General features: G+C 37.7%; 1 protein-coding gene and 1 long non-coding RNA gene across 12 annotated transcripts in view; both read right to left on the bottom strand.

Annotated features, from left to right (window-relative positions):
- Nucleotides 1-3471: 3471 nt before the first annotated feature.
- On the bottom strand, nucleotides 3472-15826 carry LOC141574949 (uncharacterized). Its single transcript, XR_012502100.1, has 2 exons — nucleotides 15780-15826; nucleotides 3472-5536 (listed from the first exon to the last, which is right to left on the bottom strand). It is a non-coding gene; the product is annotated as an uncharacterized LOC141574949 (long non-coding RNA).
- Nucleotides 15827-15842: 16 nt separating this feature from the next.
- The window catches only part of LOC105071405 (methyltransferase 4, N6-adenosine), a 198463-nt gene continuing 193832 nt past the window's right edge, over nucleotides 15843-20473 (bottom strand). For 9 of the 11 annotated variants that reach the window (XM_074352513.1, XM_074352514.1, XM_074352516.1 and 6 more), the window contains 5 exons: nucleotides 20289-20406; nucleotides 18520-18682; nucleotides 17959-18080; nucleotides 16631-16731; nucleotides 15843-15927 (listed from right to left, as the gene is read on the bottom strand). Coding sequence is in view for 3 of the 11 variants with exons in the window: in XM_074352521.1 (XP_074208622.1) it covers nucleotides 18606-18682; nucleotides 20289-20406 (195 nt within the window). In the remaining 8 variants the exon portion in view is untranslated. The remainder of the gene's footprint in view (nucleotides 15928-16630; nucleotides 16732-17958; nucleotides 18081-18519; nucleotides 18683-20288; nucleotides 20407-20473) is intronic. The other 2 variants (XM_074352520.1, XM_074352522.1) reach the window with 2 other exon arrangements.

Raw genomic sequence — 20473 nt, 5'->3', positions numbered from 1 at the left:
TTAGGCACTAAAAGAAAACTTAAGAGAAATGTAAAACATTTCTGAATTAAATATACTCAAACAAACCCTCAGAGTTTTGAAAAATCACCTTGAAGCAGAAAATCAAAAACTAAGAGTGGGAAAAATAGAAAGAAAATGAAACTGAACAAAGGAAAGAAGCGGAAGAATAAAACAAAAATTGTCTCAGCAATGAAGATTATGAGTTACCCAGGGGAAAATACAGTCAAGTTAATATTGGACACAAAATAAAGGGGATGAAACAACAAGAGAACAACAGCAACAACCCAGAAGTCACAGCCGTCAGGAAAAACACGGTGAAAGTGAAGGCGGGCAAAGAAGGAGCAACACCCGTAACTGCTGTCCCAGAAGGCAAACGAAGCAACAGAACAGATATCCAAAATTCTAACCCAAGACACATTCTCAGAAGTAAAAGAAGACCTGTATTTCTGTATTGAAAGGATACGTCTGAAACTTAGGAAAAATTAGGAAAGATCAACTGTAAGACACAAACTAGTAAAATTATTAGACTTCAAAGATAAACAAGGGATACTTAAGGCCTCCAAAAAATATCCAATAACTTACAAAGGCTAAAGGCAACAATAGAGCAGCTTTAAAAAAAATAGTGAAAGAAAACACTCAGTGAACCAAGGCAGAGATGTCACGTCCAGACGAGCCATCCTTTAAGAACAAGGCTACAGAAAACGTTATTAAACACACAGGGACTTGAGGGGTTCTGTATCTTTGGGCCTTTCTTGAGGAATCTGTTAGAGCATAAGCTTAATCTAGTAGACAGCGGACTGGGAGAACTTCAGTAAATAAACTAATTATGAACATTTTAATATATACGAATGGAAAACGAAGAATTAAATGGAGGTGGGGACAAGCGTGGAAGACTCACGTGTATGGTTACAGATGATGTAACACAGCAGAAATAGCGAAACTGAAAGGAGAGAAGTCGGGGAAGGAAGAGAGTCTATAACCTCACTTTTATGGCCAGTAGTCCATTACTGGCTAAGGGATACCATTCAACAAGACAGCAAAATAGTAAATAAGAGATGAAGGGATTAAAAAATTTTTTTGACTTGTATAAGGAATAATGTCACCAATCTTCTCAAATGCCAAAATAAATAAATGAATAAAGCAAAAAGGATACACACTTGTAGGAAAATCCTATGGCAAATGTAACAGAATACAGAACCAGTCCTATTAGTAAATGAATGATGTTAACTCACTTTTTTAAAGAAAATGATTTTTAATGTAGCTCACAAAGCAAGATCCAAATCTTTGCTCTGGAAAAGATATTCTAAAACAAGTGGATCCTGAACACTATAAATAAAGAAATGGCCAGAGGCATGCCATTCCCATGAAGACAAGAAACCAGGATGTGATCTTGATAGCAGACAAATCAATTTCAGTAAAACGCATGAAATGTTACAAAGAAATATACTTTTAAGCTAAAGTCATAATTCAAATTAAATACAACAAAAATAAATACATAAAATAACACATCAACCATCTCCATGAAGCAAAAACGACAGGAAGGACAAAGTAATAATAGACAGAATACTAATTTACAAGACAGCAAATGGACAAAAACATAAAAGCAAGATGAGGAAAATACATCCGTAATGGAAAAGACAGACATGTATCAAAATTTATACTACAGTAATAGAGAGTTTAACATCTCCTCATACGCTCAGGGAGTATTTTCAAACATTGACTTAATGTAGATTACAGAGAAACCATCAGTAACTTCCGTAACATAGCAATATTGCAAGTGTTATGATCCCTCAGATCACCGGGCAATAAAGCTATAAATTATTTTAAAACAGCAATAAAAAAAACATTTCCACCTGGAAATTTTTAAACTTTCTATTAAACAAAGGGTAAGCACAACTTACCCTTTCCAAATAAAAGTTTCCAAATAAAGTACAGAATGGGAGAGGAATAATTCACAATAGTGAACTGATAAATAATAAAGAAGTATTACAAATAATAAGCTAATATTTGAAAGCCTTGGTAAACTAGAGACATTTTTCAATATATAAAATATTTGCATATAATTTCCTCAATAGATACAGAAACTATTTGATAAAGTCTAATCTATATATAATGAAAACTCTATCATCAAACTAAGATTAGACACTAGGCACTGACTTCCTTACAAGTTTACTTGTACCACAAAAATCTATAGCAAATAATCAAGATATGTTAGAAATATTCACTTTAAGTTTTAGAAGATGAGCCTCTACCCTAACACATGCTGGTCTTCTATCCACTCCTGTAAGGAAAGAAAGGGGAAAAAAGAAAGATGTTAAGGATGAGAACAAAAGAGAAAAAACTATCATTATTTATAAGTTATAAATTATTTCTAATTATCTCGAAAACTTATTATTTCTATCTCATGGAAATAATAAGCATTATTAGAACTCACAGAATACTAGGCAAGTTTACTGGGTACAAAATCAGCTTATAAAAATTAGTATTATTTTTCTATAATCATAACTGTCTAGATAAATATATACTTTTACAATGGTAACAAAAACCATAACACATCTAAGGATGTATTTAACAAAAATCACTCAAGGTCTCTCTGATGAAATTTTAAAATTCTATTAATGGATTAAAAATATCTGAATACACTGAAATTACATGTTCTGGGATGGGAACCATTTAATAAATAAGATTTTAGATCTCCTCAAATTAATCTAAAATTAAATGTAACCCCCCCAAAAACCACATCTGGATCTTTTTCAGCATTTTGTAAACTCATGCTAACATTTATATGGAAGAAAACTAACATTACAAAGCCACAGTAATATGAAACTGTATACTCAGGGAAAAACAGACATATATTCCTATGGAACATAATGGATTCCACAAAAGTATATGTGAATCTACTATACAAAAAACATAGCGTCTGAATCAGTAGAAGAAGAAATAATTTTGAGTAAAAATTGCTAGGAATATGGGCTCCCTGCATAGAGAAAAATAAAACTGTGTCCTAAATACACAACACAGAAACAGGGACTCCATATAGATTAAAGACCTAGTTGTCTTCTACAGAAGAGTATCTTTCAACATAGGAGTCCTAAATAGAACCCTAAAAGTACAAATCAAAATGACTGAGGTTACAAATAATAATAGTTAGGAATTTCTTTTCAATAAATGATACAGTGGGCAAAAGAAATGAGAGATTAGAAAATTATCATCTATAAAACAAACAGGGAATAATATTTAGGACATAGAAGAAATTCCTAGAAATCAGCAAAAAAAAAAAAAAACCCAAGAACCCCTGCCCCCAAAATAAACAAATGCTATCAATAGGCAGTTCATAAAATCTGAGCCCCAAAAGGTGAACAAGCATATGATATTTAAACTTAGTAATTAGAGAAATGCAAATTAAAACAGTAAGATATAAGTTTGCACCTGTCAGATTGAAAAAAAAGAAACGCTTATAATGCCAAACTCTGATGGTCCAAAGGGATATTTTATTTATGTATTTATTTATTTGTTTGTTTATTTATTTATTTATTTATTATATATATATATATATATATATATATGATCTAGCTTTCCATTCCTGAATCTACATCCTTGAGATAGTCTCACACCATTGAAAGGGATGATTGTCAGGGTTATTTGTGATAGGGAGAAGTTGGAGGCAATCTTGTTAGCCATCACTGGTGAACAGAGAAAAGTAAATCTTAGTGGATGCACATTGTGGAGTACTTGGGTAGGTTTTATGAGCAATGGACTAAATATACAACATAAATATTCGAATATATTCTTGAGTTAAGTAAGAAAAACAATAAGCTCTCCAGCACAATTATATTCACATGAATTAAAGTAGCTTGACTTAAAAGTTCAATGCAAATTTCACAATAATACATAGAAATAATACACATCAAATATATTATAATGGTTGCCTACAGAAGGCACAAGAATGGACCTGGCAAATGGGATAAAAAGGAATACATTTATACACACTTTGGTGCATTCCCACATGCATGTACATATATGTACTCATGCAGATATACATGCATACATGCATAAGACGAGAGAGAAGACACGTGAACTCATGACCATGGCGTGCCTTGAACCGAGGAGTTGATAACCACAATAATCTACATCTGAGTGTAAAAACTAACAAGTAAGTCATCCAAATCCAAAATAATATAATATGAAAAAGGAAAAGAACAATTAAAATGTTTCACATTCATTATACACTCAGATAAAATTTATTTTTGATCATTTTTTAAATGATCAAAATTAAATATTGGTATCTGCCCTTACTTTAGGTAACTTGCCAAACTGTCTTGCAGTTTCTTGGCAAGCTGATAGTAAAGCAGGTATCTTTTCAGAGAAAGATATTCTGGAATTCAAAGCATTGGGGGAATATTTATATCATAGGCAAATTTTCATAAGACTTAAATATTTTATATCTCATTAACACATCAATAACCATTAACATAATTGTTTGCCACATTTTAAGTTTGACCATAAGGCTGTATTATAATGTGTGGCTGTATGTGTGTATGTTTTGTAAAGGTAGGCTTTCTTCAATGTCATATTCTATCATTTTATTTATTGATTTCTTTTATCATTTAAGAATATAAACATCTACCTTAATGTAAAGAGATACATTTATGTATATTAGGATTTACTATGGGATAAACAACATATTTTCTTTAGTGATCATTAAACAAAAACATAGCACGTGGTAAGAAAGTACATGGCAATATTCATCTTCAATTAAGAAACTACACATATTCCCATGGGGTTCCGTTCCTTGTTCTTCATTTCACTGGCTGGTTCTTCTAATTTAAATTTCAACACCGAAGCCATGTCCTTCCTTAGTGCGTTCTTCTCTGACCGCCAAATCCAAAATAAAACCCCCATCATGCCAACCTTAGTTTTTTTGACAGCATGTATCATTAGAAATTTCCTTTCTCTCTCTCCCTCCCTCTCTCTCACCACACACACTCTCTCTGTCTTCTTACTTTGTCTCGAATATAAGCCCTGTAGGAGCAGGAACCTCACCTGTCTTGTTTTGCTATATTCTCAGCTCCTAAAATACTTAGTACATGGCAACTGTTGAATGAATGGTGGAATACTGAAGGAACAACTAAATAAGTTAGATTTAATACAGTTTCAAAAACTGACCCCTTTGGGGCTGTTGTCGATTAACACACACATTTTAAAGTTTTTAAAATTTAAGTAATAGATGCACTTGATTAAAAACCAGCAGATTTTATAATGAAAAGAAATAGTCCTCTTATTCCTCCCCTCTCCTAGTCCCAAGTCCCAGTGACGACAGTTGTTGGCATTTCTGTTTTTAATTTTTCCAGCAGTTATCTTCCTGCCTTCCAGTGTGATGCTTGCACTGGTACAGGTGGGCAAATCTCTGATGTTATCTGTTGATTTCCTTCTGAGATAAAGCTCTAGATCACTTACACCATATTATACCTTCACTCTCTGTGCTCCAGCTTTAGTAAAACTCCATCACAATTATCATTTCCAACACTGGTGATCCCTGCAATTTAAAATAACACAAATTTTAACCCCTCAGTATATTTCCCCATCATCTCTGGATGGCATCTCTCATTCTACTGATCTTCCTCCCTCATCTTCCACAACCTCTCACACGCCCACCCCAACATCTGTACATTTACCTTGATTTGACATGACTGATGACACTGCATTTTGTGATTTAACTATAGGTTGATTCTAAGTATAAAAAACATAAACAGTGCTTACATTTTTAGGGTGAACTTACCACAGAGCCAAGTCTTGTATACAAATAGTACAACCTTTTCTACCGATTCAATGTCATACAGTGTCAAGTTGGAAAAAAGTCGTATTTTTTTTAAACCTCCAACTAAAGCGTTCAGTACTTACTCATGTTTTTGACTGTTTTGTGTATTCTGGCACCTCCTTTTTCTTTACGGAATACTTTCTGCCCAGAGGCATCCACCTTCCAGTGCTGGCTTAACTTGAATGCTCCTAGTTCCACTACAGACCTGTCTCACTGGGGAAAGAACCAACTGCCTTTCTGGTTCACCTAGTGTTTTGTTTTGGGGGATTTTTTTTTTAATAACATGACTGTCTTCTTTCTTGATTTATTCCTTTTTTTCCCCAAAGAGTTTATTCTCAATTAAACAACCAAGACATTGCCTGTAGAAGGAATTTAATTTAGTTTTAACTTTTATATGTCTGAAATGCCATTTCACACCTCACATTTTAAAATAGTTTGTCTGGATATAAACCTTCAGTTGAATTTTTTTTCCCTCCAAACTCAGAAAGATTATGACATTGCCCTCTGTTATCCTAATATACATAATGATGAGTCAGACACCAGTCTGAGTCTCGATCCTTTGCAAGATACCTGTTTATTACTTTCTAGATGCTTTTCAGAATTTGTACATTTTCCTCTGGGGGAATTCGTCCGCACTGTCCCATTCATGATGCCCTCCCCGTATTATCTCTGCTCTCTCTTTACTGGTAAAGTATAGAACCTCCCTGTTTCCTACTTTATTACTGAGTTGTTCATTTTGCAAACCGATTTTAAATTTTCAATGATCTTAATTTTTAATTTCTTTCTTTTCCATAGCAGCAGTTTTTAAAAGAATGCAATAAACACTTGAGTCTAAGGATATAACTTAGCACTTTCTTTTTTTCTTTTTTTTTTTTTTAAATTGAAGTATAGTCAGCTACAGTGTGTCACTTTCTGGAATACAGCATAATGTTCCAGTCATGCATATATATATATATACATATGATCATATATACATACACATATATATATATATATATACATATGATCATTTTCATATTCTTTTTCATTAAAGGTTTTCACAAGATATTGAATATAGTTTCCTGTGCTATACAGAAAAAAATTTTTTAATCTATTTTTATATATAGTGGTTAACCTTTGCAAATCTCAATCTCCCAGATTTATGCCTTCTCAAGACCCTTTCCCTTGTAACCATAAATTGTATACTATGTCTGAATCTGTTTACTGAGTCTGTTTCTGTTTTGTAGATGAGTTCATTAGTGTGCTCTTTTTCTTTTCTTTTTCTTTTTTTAGATTCCACATATGAGTGATATCATACATTATTTTTCTTTCTCTTTCTGGCTTACTTCACTTAGAAAGACGACATCCAGGTCCATCCATATTGCTGCAAGTGGCATTATTTTATTCTTTTTTATGGGTGAGTAGTATTCTATTATATAAATATGCCACAACTTTTTTTAAAGCTTTTTTTTTAATTGAGTTATAGTCAGTTTACAGTGTTGTGTCAATTTCCAGTGTAGAGCACATTTTTTCAGTTATACATGAACATACATATATTCATTGTCACATTCCTTTTTCTGTGAGCTACCACAAGATCTTGTATATATTTCCCTGTGCTATACAGTATAATCTTGTTTATCTATTCTACATATGCCTGTCAGTATCTACAAATTTCAAACTCCCAATCTGTCCCTTCCCACCCTCCTCCCCGTTGGCAACCACAAGTTTGTATTCTCTGTCTATGAGTCTGTTTCTGTTTTGTATTTATGTGCTTTTATTTCTTAGATTCCACATATGAGCAATCTCATATAGTATTTTTCTTTCTCTTTCTGGCTTACTTCACTTAGAATGACATTCTCCAGGGACATCCATGTTGCTGCAAATGGTGTTATGTTGTCATTTTTATGGCCGAATAGTATTCCATTGTATAAATATACCACATCTTCTTAATCCAGTCATCTGTTGATGGACATTTAGGTTGTTACCATGTCCTGACTATGTACTGCTTTTGTGAACATTGGAGTGCGTGTATCTTCAAATTTGAGTTCCCTCCAGATATATACCCAGGAGTGAGATTGCTGGATCATATGGTAAGTCTGTTTTCAGTCTTTTGAGGAATCTCCATACTGTTTTCCATATTGGCTGCACCAAACTACATTCCCACCAGCAGTGTAGGAGGGTTAGCTTTTCTCCACACCCTCTCCGGCATTTATTGTTTGTGGACTTTTGAATGATGGCCATTCTGACTGGTGTGAGGTGATACTTCATTGTAATTTTGACTTGCATTTCTCTGATAATTAGTGATATTGAGTATTTTTTCATGTGCCTATTGGCCATTGGTATGTCTTCATAGGAGAATTGCTTATCTAGGTCTTCTGTCCATTTTTGGATGGAGTTGTTCGGTTTTCGTTATTAAGCTGTATGAGCTGTTTTTATATTCTGGAAATTAAGCCCTTGTCAGTCTCATCATTTGCAAATATTTTCTCCCATTCTGTAAGTTGTCTTTTTGCTTCACTTATGATTTCCTTTGCTGTGCAAAAGCTTGTAAGTTTTGTTAGGTCCCGCTCGTTACTTCTTGCTCTTATTTCTATTGCCTGTGCAGACTGCCCTAGGAGAACACTGCTAAGATTTATGTCAGAGATATTTTGCCTGCATTTTCTTCTAGGAGATTTAGCATGTCTTGTCTTATATCTAAGTCTTTAAGCCATTTTGAGTTTATTTTTGTGTTTGGAGTGAGGGAGTGTTCTGACTTCATTTATTTACATGCTGCTATCCAGTTTTCCCAGTACCATTTGCTGAAGAGACAGTCTTTTCTCCATTGTATATTCTTGCCTCCTTTGTTGAAGACTAATTGACCATAGGTGTGTGGACTTGTTTCTGGGCTCTCTCATCTGTTCTACTGAGCCCAATATCATGCTATTTTGTGCCAATATCATGCTATTTTGACTACTGTAGTTCTGTAGTATTGTCTGAAGTCTGGGAGGGTATTCCTCCAGGTTTGTTCTTTTTCTTCAGTAATTCTTTGGCAATTCCGGATGTTTTGTGGTTCCATATAAATTTTAGGATTACTGGTTCTAGTTCTGTGAAAAATGTCCTTGGTAATTTGTTAGGGATAGCATTAACTTGGTAGATTGCTTTGGGTAGTACGGCCAATATTAACAATATTTATTCTTACAATCCAAGAGCATGGGCTATCTTTCCATTTTTTTTAGTCATCTTTAATTTCCTTAATTAATGTTTTGTAGTTCACGTATAAGTCTTTCACCTCCTTTGTGAGATTTATTCCTAAGTATTTTATTTTTTTGGATGCAATTTTAAAAGGGATCATTTCTTTACTTTCCTTTTCTGGTACTTAATTGCTAGTATAAAGAAATGCAACTGATTTCTGTATGTTAATCTTGTATCCTGCTACCTTGCCAAATTCTTTTATTAGCTCTAGAAGTTTTTGTGTGGCGCCTTTAGGGTTTTCTATACAGTTTCATGTCATCCACATACAGTGACAATTTTACCTCTTCTGATTTGGATGCCTTTTATTTTTCTTGTCTGACTGCTATGGCTAGGACTTCCAATACTGTATTGAACAGAAGTGGTGAGAATGGACATCCTTGTCTTATTCCAGATTTTAGTGGGAGGGCTTTCAGCTTTTCACCATTGAGTATTATGTTCTCCTCAATTACTGTTATGAGTAATTTGATTTCACTGATCAGCTAGCTAAATCAAAATAACAGCCAAATGTAAGTGGCTAATATTTTATTGAATTTACTGATACAATAAAACTAAGTCAGTTGTACATGTAAAATGCACTGGCTGAATATCAAATATGGGTAAATTACGTAGCAGCAAGATCTGTGAAAACTTTATGTTGAAAACCATAAGTATAATTCCTGCGTTTATTAGGACCATTTGAGTGACAGTGGTAAATTAAACACAACTTGACAAAGATGCTGGAATTACCAATGTTCATTTTTTCTTGCAGATCTCATCATGACATGGTTCTTACAAGTCCATGTTCTTTATGCTCAGATTAGATTTATTAACTAAATCATTATCTCTTACTACAACCATCAGTTTAATTTTTCTCTAGCTTGAGGATGGGATTAATAAAATTTTTTCCTTTCATAAAGAGGGTATAAAGAAAAGCCTTGTTCTGTCATTTCCAACAACTACTTTTCTAAGTATGGAAGAGTAGAGGAGGAAATATTAAGGCCACCTCTATACTCCGCTTTACAGAAGAAGAAAGCGAAGCCCAAAGAGCAGTACTGATGTACTCAGCTTTAAGCAAACAGAGAAAGGGTTAGAACCCTGACAGTCCAAGACTGCTGCATTTCACACAGGAACATACTTTTTAATCAAATATCTGTGGGGCATTTTTGTTTGTAGTTGTTACAGAAAACTCACGTTAAACATGACCAAAGCAGAAGTCAACATCTTTGCTGAAAATGAGCCTCTCCTCTTTTAATTCGTAATTCCATCAGGGACATCATCGTCTCTGTCCTTTGTACAACGTACCTGGGAATTACCCCCTACCTCTCCCTCTCCCTGCGTCTCCAGCCAATCAGCAGGTAGACTGGATTGGTATTTTTTAACTTCATTCTAATTGATTTCCTTCTATTCATGACCCTTTGCCTTTCTCGTTTATCTGGCAAGGATCCCGACTCTTTGGTGTGTTATTAAGGGTCCTCTCTTATGTGGCCCCCACCTCTCCAGCCACCCTCTCCTCAGTTCCTGCCTGCTCAGTGCTGGTAGGAATGCACCGTTCCTTCTGCTGCTTATAACTGGAATCTCTCCATCCGTTATGATCAGGCAAAAGCAACTTACTAAGACTCACATTAATCATTATTATTGAATACCATACCAACATCTGCTAATGGATAGGAATTGTATGTTTCTCATTTTGTATATGCCAGCACCTAGGGCAAGCCTGACGCATTTGTATACTTCAAGATTTAATTGATTATTCACTTTAACACAAAGAACACCAGAAAAAGCCAGGAGAGCATATACTTGCAAGTGTCCAAATTTCCACCCTAGCTCAGCACTAATAATGACATTACAGTTAGAAGAAAATGTTTGTATTCTAAAAAAAAGTTATATGGGTATTTGTGGAATTTTCAGATGAAATTATGTTTGCAGTCTAAAATTGATTGCATAAATGAACAATTTTTCTATTTCATCAGGTATCTAAGCATTTAATATTTAAAATCAGAAAATTGGAGTGATAAAAATATGTAACCAACAACGTAAGTACCATTTGAAACAAAAAAGACAAGAGTAGTTGTTGGTGACTATTTTGAAGCAAAAAGGCTAAACAGGAAAGCAATGGGCCTTTTTTGCTCCCAGGAAGTCTGCTGATTGGGAATTATTAGGGAACTAGTTCTCCTTTGACTAGCCCACACTGATGAGTGTGATGTCGTCGCCGTGTTCTGGTGTACACGAGGACCAAGTGGGAAAAAAAAGAATAATCATATTCATTATTGATGGTGAATAATGAATTATTCTACTTGGTTACTACTCATAAGTCATTAAAATAGAATGAAAAGAGAGCTGGACAGTTAAAATGATTCAATTTCTGCACTTCTAAAAACTGGTATTTATGTTCACTTTAACCAAAAACTTTCCTGCACTGTCATTTAATGTTGACTTTCCTGCAACTTCCTTTTTTCCAGTTTGATAATTTCACTCTCTCCTGACTTCTAAGGCTCACCAAAATAACCTCCCAGCACCATGCTCACACTCTGAGATGGAAAAAGCGTTAGAAAAGTGCGGGTGGGATGAATGCTAAAAAGGTTCTAATGAGAATATCTGTTTTCAAGTGGCTGTTTGCCTGATACTGACATTTTTTATTCTTATTCTTTGTTGTCCTTCAGTCTTTGCTATACAAAGCCTTTCTTGCTTTCTTCCTCTCCCAGGCTCCCGGCACAAATGAGAGGAGCGATTAAATCCTTGAGCAGAAACGGTCATAAAATGTGGTGGAGAAAGGTCAGTCTTGAATTTCATTGAAATATTTTGTTCAGTCAGTAACAGCAAAGGTCAGTTGGGCTCTGAATGGGGTTTTTGCATTCATTTTCTGCCCGCCTCAAGATGGTTCATGTTTGTAGAATTCTATCTTTGAAATGGTCTGATTTCTACTTGAAGTATTGTGTGTGTTCAACAGACATAAAAAGTAAGGATTACTGAGTAATCAGTAAACACTAGTGCTGTTCAGTGCATCACGGTAACGTTCAGGGAAGAAGTAGGTATTTGTTATATCCTCTAACATTTTAATATGAATATTTTGTGAAATTATGTGCTACTAAGAAATTAGGCAAAAAGGACTCACAATGAAGAAGTTTTTTTTCTTACAATCCATCTATCTACAAACCCAGGTACCTGTGCATCTGCCCACCTTTCTTTCTTTCTCTCTCCATCCTACCTATCAACTCTTCCATCCATCAACCCATGTATCTACCTATCCATTCACTCACCCTTCTTCCTCCCTCCCTCCCCATCCATCCACCTATCTATCCATCTTTTTACCTACCTACCCTTCTACCCACCCACCTTTCTTTCTCTTGGAAGAACACAGTTTATCAATACAAACATCAGAAGGTACTCAGTGGCCATTTCCTCTAATTCCTTCATTTTGTGGATAATATAATCCATCCATTGATGTTATGTAACTCAATTAACCCCACTTTCTCAATCTATAAAAGCAGCAATACTCTGAGTACATTAACAGTAAACCTCCTGACTCTTTGAGAGGCCATTCCCTGATCATATCTATTGTTTACAATAGATTGCTACATAAAATCTCTCCTGCCTCAATGTGTTTAACCCATCTTCTTTGCATATAGTATTTAAAAGTCCTGCTTGCTTAGACAGAAACTTTACTGTGGCCAAGATTTCCTCCTGTAAAAACAAGCCAGAGAGTAAAGGAGAGATTGAGAAAGAGATAGAGAAACATACAAACCAATGGTTTCCAAGATACTGAGCATTAGGCAACAAAGAGCAGTGACCCCTGAAATATGGGAAACAAAGCAGGTCAGCCCTCTGACTGCTACTGCTTAACGCCTGGAGAGGATTTGTAGACACGGCGGAACGCAGGGGCCGCGGCATCCTCTGCGGTTACACCCACAGTGAGGAAGAGGGGAGCCCACACCGAGGTGACTGGAGCTCTTGGGAAGAGACTTCCTGGTATGCAGCAGAGTCCTGACTGGCCTGTGGAGGTGTGGAAACAGACTGAGGCTATTGAAAGAGCCCGCTAAGACGATCAGAGGCAGAAGTACCCTCTGGGGATACTTCTGAATCTGAGTCTTGACATGGTGTGACGTATTTCTGAAAATATGTTGAGTGTTTACTATGTGCTGTGCATTTGAGAAAGAGTAAAATAATTTTTGTCTAAGTGTTTAGGTGTTAGGGATACAGCAGGGAACAGAACAAAAACCTGTGCCCTCGTGGAGCTTCCGTGATATCATTTACATTTTCGCTTGAGTGGTGTCCTTTTAAAGTTTATTCTGTGCTCTCTTACGTGACCCTGAGTAAGTCACAACTCCCCACCATAATGGCGAGATTCTGTTCATTGCTGCCTGGGCGTACATTCTACAGTGTCAGTCCTAAGTAGCTTTCCACTGGTAGGATTTAAGACTTGATATCGTACCACATTTTAGAGCATCAGTTACAGAGGAACAGCATTGCTGTTCAAAAACTTATCTCTGGCTATTTCATTATTCCTTTTGATGAGGCTCCACGTCTGACAGGAGAAGATAGTTTCATCTTCTTCTGAGGAAAGCTGAGGGACTGAAATATGGAAATGCCACCAAGTAGGTGCCTGAAGGTGTCAAATACACAGTGAGTACCATCTGCAACCACTTAAAAACATCCTCATTAAGGAATGATAAAATCTCTCATAACTGTTAATACCTTCCACAGCAAACAGCTCTTGGCAGTTTTTTTTACCAAGTACTGGATGGATAAATATATCAGTGAATGAATGAGGTGAAGGGGGCACAGGTTGTAGAAGTGTGTTTTCCAGCGCAAGCAATGCACGCCCACTTCTTTGGTCCACTGAGAAACAGTGAAATAATTCTTGTCTAAAGGAAGCTCAACTAGTTCCATCTTATTCCTTACGTTGTCTGTTAGAGAGCTGTCTCCTGCCTTGTGACTAATTATACATGCCAGGTACAGAATTTATTCTAACACATTCCCAAACACATTTTGCTAAAGCTGTGATTCTCACAGCAGCATTAAGAGCCAAAAAAACAAAATGCAAGTCTACAGCCTTTCGATGTTATTTGTTTCCAGAATGATGGCTATTTATATTTGAAAGGTTCGGTACTAGAGGTAAGTCAACATCATATAATCTTCTAGAGGATATCTGAGGTCAAAGTTACAGAGCTTTGTAAATCACTGTGAGAAAAATGACCTGGAACTTGAACACAGGAGAAGATTACTGGGTATCCCCTGAGTGAGGGCTTGTACTTTTGACCGACTTTATAGGGCTGGACTGTTTTACAACTTCATTGGAGCATAAGCTAATTTGGAGATTTTTGTCTGGTAGAGATGCAAATATTTTTTATTTTGGCATAACAGCCAGACCCCCAAATTACGGTGTATTGTAACCTGCTTTCTGTCCAGCTCAGCTCTGCGAGTCTGCCTATAAATACCTCGCTCCTCACATGCTCTTTAGACCAGCTTTACCGTCTTGTTCTCATTAATGTAATGAGTTCAATGCAATCTTGGACATATGCTCATATAATATTTGTATGAAAATCATGGTTTTCAATCTTTTGAAAAATTTTTAAACAATAGATCTTTTTACTTACTACCCTTTTTTATCTTAGTGGGTCCTGCAGTTCTCTTTTAAGGGGCTCGAAAGCCCCTTTTCCAAGGGGCTTTTTTAAGGATGGCATCATTGAATGAACTCTACCACAAGCCTAGTCCTCTCTCTCAATACTGCATAACCTGAGTAACGCCTCCTCATCCGTACACGGTGAGGTTGTACTGGATGGTGTCTCAGTGTGAATTCTAAAGAGTGAGTACTAAATAGATACAATATGAGACTTATTTCCTACTTAAATTTTAGAACATTAGTTTCCGAGCATAAACATGATTATTCACTAGATATTAAAGGCTTCACTTAGCACATACACTGAAACTGGAGCAATTCAAAATACATTAGCATGAGCTTCCCCCCAAATAATTTTATGAGTCAGTCCATATTTTTATGCTGCCTTCTCTATGTAGTTTACCCTGATTGCTCCAGCTTGAAGGAGTATCACCCTCCTTGAAAACTACAACTGCACTTTATATGCCCCTTACATGACGTGTGGGTCTGTGTGTGTGTTTACCCCCGTCTTCTCAATTACAGGTAGGAAGCAGTAGGGCCCCGTGGCTCCACCTAGCCTGCACGTCTCAGGGAAAGGAACTTGGGCTCTACTACTGTCTCTCTCTGTGTGTAAATTAACAAGCACTGGGAGGATGAGGCCTCGGTTCTCAGTGGCCAGGAGAGATGGAGAGACTATACGAGATGGCACGTTTCAGAGGGAGACGTATCAGTATTTGCTAACCCGCCACCTACCCATTTCAGTCCTGACCCGTCTGTTTTTCCTTTCTCCTGGGGAAGACGTGGTCCCTAGTAGCTCCTGGAAAAGCGTTACGGGAGGATGCAGTTATATCCAGTACTTGGGAAAGAAGTGAATGGACTTGGGAGGGGGCGGGGTAAGTGAATCAGAACTGATGTGGCCCCTCACCAGCCACAGGAAAGCTGATCAGGTCTACAGATCTTTCTTAACTGGATTATAGTTCGAGAGCACTGAGGCTGAGATACAAACATTATTGGGGGGAGAGGTGAGTATAGAGAGGATACTGAACACACTAAGCCCAGTTCTCCCCAATGCTGAAAACAGTAACCAGAATTGATGACGCATCTGCCACTTACTAAGAGCTTTACTTTCACAGCTGGCAAGGAAGGTGTGACTTTCATCGTGTGGATAAGCGAACTGACCTTTAGCAGGGTGACTGTCCAGGCCGAGGTCACGCAGAGCGGAAGAGCGGAGCCATGACGCAGGCGCGGGTCCGTCTCTGCTCCTCTCCTTTCCCTCTGGGTTTCTGCAGCGCTGGCTCAATCATGCTGAGACCACCAGGACCCCCTACTTCAGAGAAAACAGGAAAAGGAAGTGGAGTCTTTCCAGTTGCCTCAAACATTTTGTTGAGAATGAGTGGTTAATTAGCCAAAACTAACTCATTAGTGACAAGAGAAATACTGAAGTCAGCTGACTAATACTTAAGTCCATAAACACAGGCATCTCAGACTATTTCCAGGGCTGACTTAATATTTCACATGCATGGTCACTGGTGAACTTCCTTGGCTTAAAGTGCTGCAGAGTTGATTGTCAACGATTCTTTTCATACTAGTAGCTAACAGTTATCGAATTTTGCCCTGGGCCAGAGGCTGTGTTCAGCACTTATGTGGGTTATCTCATTTAATGCTCACAAAACATTTGTGTGTTGGGTAGTATTACTGTCCCCACATTGTTTATTGTGTAAAGTAACTTGTCTAAGACTTTGCAGATAAAACTATTGATTCACAGCACCACTGGGTTGAATTATATACACTTGGCATTTTCAAACATTAAGATGGTGTTCTCACTTGAAGTCTCATTTATAAAACAAATACGATGAAACCAACATTCTATGAGCAAGATTAGAACATAACGAATAATAGTTCAAAACTTTTCTGCTTAGAAGGCTACTTTTGGTGAAATCAAAAGCAAGTGATAGAAAATCCTAGATATTTAAGTTAAAGCATTTTTACATAAAACCGAATCATGGATAGCACAATCATATTATACTTACAAACACTTTATAGGTGCTGGACAGTGACAGTCTCTCAGCATGATTGGGCCATTTTTATAGTTTCCCATCAGGAACAATGATTGTATCCATGGCAACAGGTACTACGAATGTATTGCACTGTTATTAACTCTCTGGGCTTAAAGATTTCATTCAGCCAGGTTAAAAAAAAGTCATCTTCTTACTTAGACAAATAAACAAACATATGCCTCTGTATCAATATGATAGTGGTTTGGTATCTTAAGGTTTGTTTTGGGTTTGTTTATATATAAAGTATATATGTGTAAATAAACACAAATATAAATACTATATATATAAAGTATTTTACAGTTTTTGAGTAAAAGTTTTTCCAACATTCACCTCATCCTACCTCAAATTTTGTCTGGTTAATTTCAGATATGCATGATTGTGTCTGACTTTTAAAATATGAATGTGGATTCAATTTCTGACATCAATTATTTTCACTGGTTCTTGTGTAGATTAAAAGTACACCACAGAACTGTAATATAAGTGCTACTGCCAGTTAGCCTTAGCACTCACTCATAAACCCCAAATTAGAGTATTTTCTTCCATTTTAATAGTCTTGTTTTGAAAACTGCATTTCTCAAATGGTTTCATTTAGTTCCTGAAAATGTGGTACATCACGATGCCGGTAATACACGCTGGGCTCTCCTTTCTGCTTTTTGGATGCTGCCCACTTCTGAGCATCAGGGGCAGGTAAGGACGCCAGGGCCCTGGCACAGGCCGCGCTCCTCCCGCTCCCCCGCCCCCTCCTGGAGAAAAATCTCACCAGCGGTATTTTTCTTGAGAAGCCTATGATTCCAGAAAGCCCTGTATTACAGTGCTAACCGCCTGTCTTACCTACCTCTGGCCATTCTTTTTCCTTTCCGCAGGTCTGGATGGGGAGCAGGGAGGTGGGGGAGAGAAAGGGAAGCCTGTCTTTACACCTGGGGGCTTCACTTCCTTGTGCCAGGACAAAGCGGCATTTAAAGCGTCTGCCTGCACAGCCCCGGCCGGTGCAGCTTCACAGCTAGCTTCCTTCCCCTTAGGTATGTGTTTCAGTGCCTTGTGATGCGAAGTTACTTAATTTGGTTTTGATTATTTTTTTTTAGATGAGAATTTCAGAGAAAGCAATGAAGAGAGGGAGGCAGGGAGGGAAAGTTTTCCCTACCCTCAGCAGCTGAGTACGAAGTGAAGACCGTGGAGCGAGCAGGAGCCTTTACTGCGCTCACCTGACCTCAGCCCAGACCAGGGGATGGAGGGTTCTGTGACTGGGCAGAGGCAGGACAGCCCTGGAAAGGGAGTGGCCCTGAGTCAGCCCCCCAGGTTACCTTGCAGACGCCCTGGGAACGGGTGGGAAGCTGGGGCCAGCCCTGGAGAGGATTTTGCTCCTCCTGGCAAAGGCCTCCTTTTCTACCAATTCGCTTTTGATTCCTCTTCCATTTGATGGGGGCTGTGATTAAATACAGGGTGATGAGCGTAAAAATTGTGAGTTAGAAAACAGCTGCATTAGTTAGTGAACTACAGGCTAACTAAAAAACGAGCAAAACTGGAGGCTGAAATAAAACTCGGGGTGATAAGGATCGAGACACAAAGGTGAGGGAGTGGAGGGGCAGGGACACCCTCGGGCAGCAGGGACTGCTGGGAGGCAGGGGCGTCTGCGTGAGAGGCTGACAAGTGGGGCGGGGAGTCTGGGTCCTCGCTCACAGTCCGCAAGTCAGACTCCACCCACCCTCCAAGCACCCTGAGGACCAGGGCAGCGTGGCCCTTGCGCGGCCAGTTAGATGCCCATTCCCTGAGCTTTAAGAGATCCTGACTCTGAGCACTTTGCAGCATTCTACGAAGCCTTCCTAGACTCTTACTCAGCTCAACATCCTCATCCGAACACAAACCTGGTGAGTTACACCTACTGTCCAAGTGTAATGAGGCCCCAGAGCTCAGCCCCGGCCAGGATGCACAGGAGTCCAAGGTGGACGCTTCACCCACCCTCTGCGGCCTCTCGGCAATGCTGCGGTGCTTCTAAAGGGGGGTGGGGACTCCTGGATGCAGCGTTACCTGGAAAATGAATCAATTTTCCATGAAAAAGGCCTTCCGTGAACATATCTCTTCACCTTATCCTATTTAAAACACACGTGTGAGTAATTTCAAACTGCCCAACCCCCTACAGACATTCCTTTCTTCCCTGTTTGATGTGGCTGTGCATAGACTACAGAATTAAACTGCAAGTTGAATCCATGCCAGATAGAAGTTAGATAAAATATTTGCGTAAATATCCTATAGGCTATCTTGAGATAATGATTTTTATATTGAAAGCTGTCACTGTGTATGTGTGAGTGAGGAAGCTGCACACTTCACTGATATTTAAAGAAAAATCTGAACTAGGAACTGTGTCTGTAGTGTTCAAATGATCACCCCCGTTGTACATGTAAAATTATAATTTTATTTATCAATTGTACCACAATAAAGCTGAAAAATATGGTAAAATGAAACTGATATATACTATGAGGAAAATGGGTGTTAGCAAAATAAAAAAGAACAGCCAAGAAAAGCTAAAGACTTAAACTTTATACCAGGCTGTTACTGGTCTGTTAATTTTAGTGATAGATTGTGAGTGCACCAGAGTCCAGAATGAAATGTCCTTATTTGGTGCCCCCTCTTCATCTACTTCAGCCCCGGCACATGACTGACAAAATGGCCACAATAAATGCTTAATGAGTAAGTAAGTGATTTATGTAGACTAAGTGGTTTGGATTCATCAGTCTAAAGTACAGATAGGCTCTGTCTGACCTCTGCTACCTAATTTTAAATACCTGCTCAGAGATGAAGGGTGGCCATCAGGTAGGAGAGGAATGCAAATACTATTAGCCAGGAAAGACTTAAACATAAGACAAGACACTATACACCTCCTAGAAGAAAACATAGGCAAAACATTTTCTGACATAAATCTTAGCAGTGTTCTCCTACAGCAGTCAGTCTACCCAGGCAACAGAAATAAAAGCAAAAATAAACAAATGGAACCTAATTAAACTTACAAGCTTTTGCACAGCAAAAGAAACCATAAGCAAAACAAAACAACAACCTACAGAATGGGAGAAAATATTTGCAAATGATGCAACTGACAAGGGCTTAATTTCCAGAATATATAAACAGCTCATACAACTTAAGAAAAAAACAACCCAATTCAAAAATGGGCAGAAGAACTAAACAAGCAATTCTCCATATAAATTCCCAATAGGCACCTGAAAAAATGCTCAATATCACTAATTACCCAAGAAATACAAATCAAAACTACAATGAGATTATCACCCCACACCAGTCAGAATGGCCATCATTCAAAAGCCCATGAATGACAAATGCTGGAGAGACTGTGGAGAAAAGGGAACCCTCCTATGCTGTTGGTGGAAATGTAGTTTGGTACAGCCACTGTGGAAAACAGTGTGGAGATGCCTCAAAAAGCCAAAACTAGGTTTACCACATGAGCCAGCAATCCCACTCCTGGACATATATCTGGAGGGAACTCTAATTCGAAAAGATACATGCACCTCAATGTTCATAGCAGCACTATTTACAATAGCCAAGACATGGAAGCAACCTAAATGCCCATCGACAGATGACTGGATAAAGAAGAGGTGGTATATTTATACAATGGAATACTACTCACCTGTAAAAAGAATAAAGCCACTTGCAGCAACATGGAGGGACCTAGAGATCATCATTCTAGGTGAAGTAAGCCAGAAAGAGAAAGAAAGGTACCATATGATATCACTTGTATGTCGAATCTAAAAAAGGAAAAAAGAAGACACTAATGAACTCATCTACAAAACAGAAACAGACTCACAGACATAG

This window comes from Camelus bactrianus, chromosome 24, assembly GCF_048773025.1.
Source record: "Camelus bactrianus isolate YW-2024 breed Bactrian camel chromosome 24, ASM4877302v1, whole genome shotgun sequence".
Classification (NCBI taxonomy): Eukaryota; Metazoa; Chordata; class Mammalia; order Artiodactyla; family Camelidae; genus Camelus; species Camelus bactrianus.
Note: the sequence above shows the minus strand (reverse complement) of the source record. Positions and strands in the feature narration are given on the sequence as shown.